The 4,747-nt window shown below is 47.4% G+C and overlaps 1 protein-coding gene across 1 annotated transcript in view; it reads left to right on the forward strand.

Moving 5' to 3' along the window:
• LOC114072279 (DNA-binding protein RFX2-like) overlaps nucleotides 1-4,587 on the forward strand; it is a 9,783-nt gene extending 5,196 nt beyond the window's left edge. Inside the window, exons 4-5 of the mRNA XM_027910194.1 lie at nucleotides 442-706; nucleotides 4,408-4,587. Coding sequence (XP_027765995.1) covers nucleotides 442-706; nucleotides 4,408-4,587 — 445 coding nt within the window. The remainder of the gene's footprint in view (nucleotides 1-441; nucleotides 707-4,407) is intronic.
• The last annotated feature ends 160 nt before the right edge of the window (nucleotides 4,588-4,747 follow it).

The raw sequence follows: 4,747 nt of genomic DNA on the forward strand, positions 1-4,747 counted from the left end.
AACAATCCCCCCCTGTCCCTCAGAGCGTTGTCCAAACGCTCCTGGAGCTCTGGCAGCCTTGGGGCCGTGCCCACTGCCCTGGGGAGCCTGGGCAGTGCCCACCACCCTCTGGGGGAAGAACCTTTCCCTGAGATCCATCCCAACCCCCCTGGCACAGCTCCAGCCCTTCCCTGGCTCCTGTCCCTGGTCTGAGAGGTCAGAGCTGCCCCTTGGAGGAAGCTGCAGCCCCTGAGGAGTCTCCCCCAGCCCAGCACCCTCAGCCCAGCACCCTCAGCCCCTTCCCCTCTGGACCCTCCCACACCACAAAGTTCCATTTCCCTGCCCCAAATCCCACCGACAGCAGAGTCAAGCCTTTTCTCCCAGGGGTGCTCCAGCTTGCAGAAACCATTACCCACAGAATTACACTTCTCCACACCCTGACCCCTGTGTGTTCCTTGACAGACGAGCCGCCTACTCCTACAACACCGAGGCTCAGATTTACGCCCCCAGCAGCGCCGCCTCCTACTTCGAAGCGCAGGGAGGAGGAGCTCAGGTGACTACAGCGGCATCCTCTCCTCCTGCCATTCCCTCTCACAACATGGTGGGCATCACCATGGACATTGGGGGAAGTCAGATCCTCTCCGGCTCGGGAGCCTATCTCATTCATGGGGGGCTGGAGAACTCTAGACATTCCCTGTCACACACCTCACGCTCCTCTCCAGCAACGGTATGTAGCCCTGCGGGTGTGGCAGCTCGGGGGCCAGCAATTGTTGTGCCGAGGGGCACTGAAATCCTTCAGAAAATACAAAACCTTCCTGTTGTTATCGATGTCCATAACGTGCCATAAGCGGAAGGGAGAGAATAGACACTGGCGTGCCGTGGTTTTCCAGATGGGAGTTTGGAACGTCCCTCTCGCTCAAGCAGGGACTTGGTCAAACTTCCCAATCACTGAAATTCCCACTCACTCAAATAAGATAAGAGAAAAATCTTCTGTGACATTGCTTTTTTTTTCTTTTTCCCCCTCCCTCTCAAGCAAAATATTTTGCCTTCCCAATTCAACACGTTTGTCTCTATTTATTTTTTTTTTTTCTACCAAATCTAACATCTGAACACGGGGGCTTGGTTTGCCCAAAATAATGAAATGTATTTTCAACTGTGAAGAGACCTGGAAAATCCTTCATTAACCCAGGGGATAATTAGCACATGAGTTTTGTCAAGCTGATCGTTCCAAGTGCACAGTGATCAAAAAGTCTTTGTATATGTATCTTGTACACCATTGTGTATTCTCTCCCTGCCATATGTTACAGAAAATGTAGTTTAGAGGTAATACTGATCAAGCAGAAGTGTTTTAAAGCTCTCTGTTTTTTAAAAAATCATGTCCCTCCAGCTGTCAGTGAAGTGCCAGAGTGCTGGAAGCACAGCTGTGCAGCTGTGTGGGACTGGGGGGTTGTGGATATTCACCCAAAACAGCCTTTCTGCAGTTAGAGGCTCCCAGGGCTTGGATTTGGGAATCTCCCAAAGCAGCTGCCAGGAGTGGTGGAAGCTCATTTTGTGGGGCATTCCTCACCTTCCTCTCCAGACTTCTGTTTATATGTTTGTATGTAAATATAAATATAAATGTAGGTGTAATACAGTTTGTGGACCAGGGGAAGAAAACCCAGGAGCTGTTTGCTACTGAGGGCTCTGGAAAATCTGGCCTATTAAGTTGTACTTTGATTTCCCACAGAGTTTTAGGATATAAACTCCATGTTTTTGGAATCTTTCTGCCTCGAAAGGTTCCCTGGATCGTGGAGTAAATGTGCTCTGCCTTAGGTAGAAACAGGGGAAAAGTCCTTAGTTTGGGTGGAAGAGAAAATTACTGATGCTGGGTTAGCTGGGGTTCAGTTCATGGGTGAGAATTGTGTGAGGGTGTGTATTTTAACTGTTCATAGTTAAAAATGAGCATTGGACCATTTGATTTTTGCTCAAGCTTGTTACTTGGAAGGAAGTGGCTGCTGATCTTGTCACCTGCGTGGGACTGCGTCTTGCAAAGCTGCACAACATCACTCTTGGGTTTTGGGGTTCCTGTTGTTTGGGGTTTTTCTTTTTGATTTCCATGGTGATGGGCACAGTGTAAAAAACCCAAGTAGAAAATGTGTCAATAGATATGTCCCATGCACAGATTTTATTTTTTTTTTTTGTGGCTGTCACATGAGGTAAGGCTGTTCAGGAAAAAACATGAAATATTAAGAAGTGACTTCTAAGAAAAGTCACTTTATCTGAGATAAATTCCCTCTGTTTCATGTAGGGATGCATTTTCTGAAGGTGTTTTAACACCAAATGTCTGTGGAGGGGCTGAAGAAGGTGGAATAGTGCCTGGCAGACAGTCCAGGGGTGGGTCTGTGTGTGGCTTTCAGTTCTTCCAGCACAGTCTGGGGCTTGGAGCAGGATAGAGCAGAACCATCATAACTGCCTGGAATTCCACATAATCCTGTAATCATCGGGTTTGGGTTGGAAGGGACCTTAAAGATCATCCAGTTCCACCCCCTGCCATGGGCAGGGACACCTTCCACCAGCCCAGGTTGCTCCAAGCCCCGTCCAACCTGGCCTTGGACACTTCCAGGGATGATGTTCTGCTCCATCTGAACAGCACATGGAACAGCCCTGTTCAGTGTCTGTGCCAACACAGCACTATTAATCTTCACCTAAATTAGTCTGTAGCAAGAGAGGAAATCCCTGAGGTGTCCCAGAAGTGGGTCCTCAGAGCTCTTCAGCTTCCTACGGGGCTGTTTAAGAGCTTTTAGACTTTTCCCCTGTAAAATTTTTTTCCTGCAAATGCAAAGTGTCCATTTGTATGGGGCGCTCACCAAAAAGGGGCAGGCAGTGTTTTTGTGCTTGTGTAACAGGGGTTGCTCAACCAGCTCGAGGGCAGGAAGGAAACGGGGTCTCCCTCTAACACTGACTCATTTCCTGAAGGCTGTGTCAGCAATCAGGCCTTGGTTCCTCCTGGCACATCAGTGTGTGAGAGTGTTCTCAAAGAAAAAGCTGGGTTTAGGCTGACCCTGTGCTGAATTTGCTGGTAACATCTTGGGAAGTGCCACTGTTGTGGCACTTTGGCCTGGAAAACCAAGGGACTTGTGCTTGGACCTGGATGTGGCACAGAGCCTGACTTTGGCTCTTGGGTGTTACTTGAGGAGTTGGATCTGATTTGTTCTGCTCTCCCACCTTCCTGACAGAGCTTGGGTTTGTAAATGTCTGGTTTATCTCAACCTGTATCTTCCCCATGCGATGAGTCAGTGCAGACTGTGAATATGGGAAGGAGGCCATGGACAGACCATCTGCAGATGTTTAGTGCATGTGCCCACAAAGGAGATGTGTGTTAAATGAGGACAGATGCTAGAGATAGTTCTCCTGGCTGATATGTGCTACCTTATCCTGCCTGCACTAACAGACCGTGGATAACAGGGCTTTGAGAACATCCACTGGAAAGAAACAGGAGGTTCTGCTCCTGCCAGTCCCTTAATGTGGGGGGTTTTTTTTGAGGTTTGAGGTGTTTTTTTTTTTATTTCCTCCCTTGCCAAAAGCTTGGAGAGGAGCTCTGAGGCTCTGGGATCAGCAGCTGCCTCTAAGGAGTTTACCAGAGCTTGTCAAGGGAGTCCAAGGAGCAGAAAGGAGAAGACAAGAAGGATCCAGGAGAGGGTTGAGGCTCAAAGCAGCAGCCACAGCTGGGTTAAAAATAGAACAGGAGCCACTCAGAGAGAAAAAGGAGGCTCTTGAGGGACCAGAAGGCCTTACCTTGGCTCCTCTGAGTTCAACAGCATCAAGGTGTGCCATCCTGGCTTCTTCCTTCAGAGTCCCTTTGCAGTTCTCCTCAGTGTCAGAGGGCCCTTATCCATTCCAGCTCGTGCCCTCTCTGTTTCAGCCCTCTTTGCACCTGTTTTTTGGAGGGTTTTTTTTTAGTTTTTGACAGAATATTAAGAGGTTAATAACCAAAGTCATTCCTGTCAGTTCTTGAAAGGCAAAACTCTTCAGCAAGTCCTTGTCCTGGTGCAGCAGATCTGTGTGGTGATGGTTTAGTCTCAGCAGGAAGGGGAAAGCAGAAGGAAAATTGCCTTTTTTATTTTTTTTTTAAATGAGCAATGCTTTTAGTGGAAGATAACCCCCCCCCTGGTCTTGCTCTGTCACCCCCGTGGTGATTCCTGCTGTGTGTCCATTTGCATGTCCCAGTAACACCTCTGCAGCTTCATCCACACGGACTGTGCTCATCTGTTTGCCTCTTTTTCACAAGCTTGGTGATATAAAGCATTAATCATTCAAATATTAATAAAGAAATAATAATCCTGGCTGTTGCTAACTGTCTGATTTCCTTTCTTTTTTCTTTTTTTTTCCTTTTTTTTTGTTTGTTTTTTTTGTTTGTTTGTTTGTTTTCCTTTGCACATTTTTCTTTAGCTTGAAATGGCGATTGAAAACCTACAAAAAAGTGAAGGGATTACATCACACAAAAGCAGTTTGCTCAACAGCCATGTAAGTTACAATCAGAATTTCCAACCCTTTCCCTGCTTTGGTGGGAGAATTATTTGTAGCCCTTTGGTGTATTCAACAGCACGAGTCCCTCAAAGCAGCCTGTGAACTGAGCTGTGCTGCCCAAAACAGCCCATTCCCAAGCAAAAAGAGTCTGCAAAAAGTGCCCTGGTGATAATGTTTGTTGCTGGGATGCTCTCGAGTCTGTTAACTGCCTCTGCCTTTATTTATTTCATCTGCCTTGCAATGGAAATTGCTGGCAATTAGA

The sequence above is a fragment of the Empidonax traillii genome, unplaced genomic scaffold, assembly GCF_003031625.1.
Source record: "Empidonax traillii isolate 1590-97213 ecotype Southwest subspecies unplaced genomic scaffold, ASM303162v1 scaffold2896:size17166, whole genome shotgun sequence".
NCBI classification, from domain to species: Eukaryota; Metazoa; Chordata; class Aves; order Passeriformes; family Tyrannidae; genus Empidonax; species Empidonax traillii.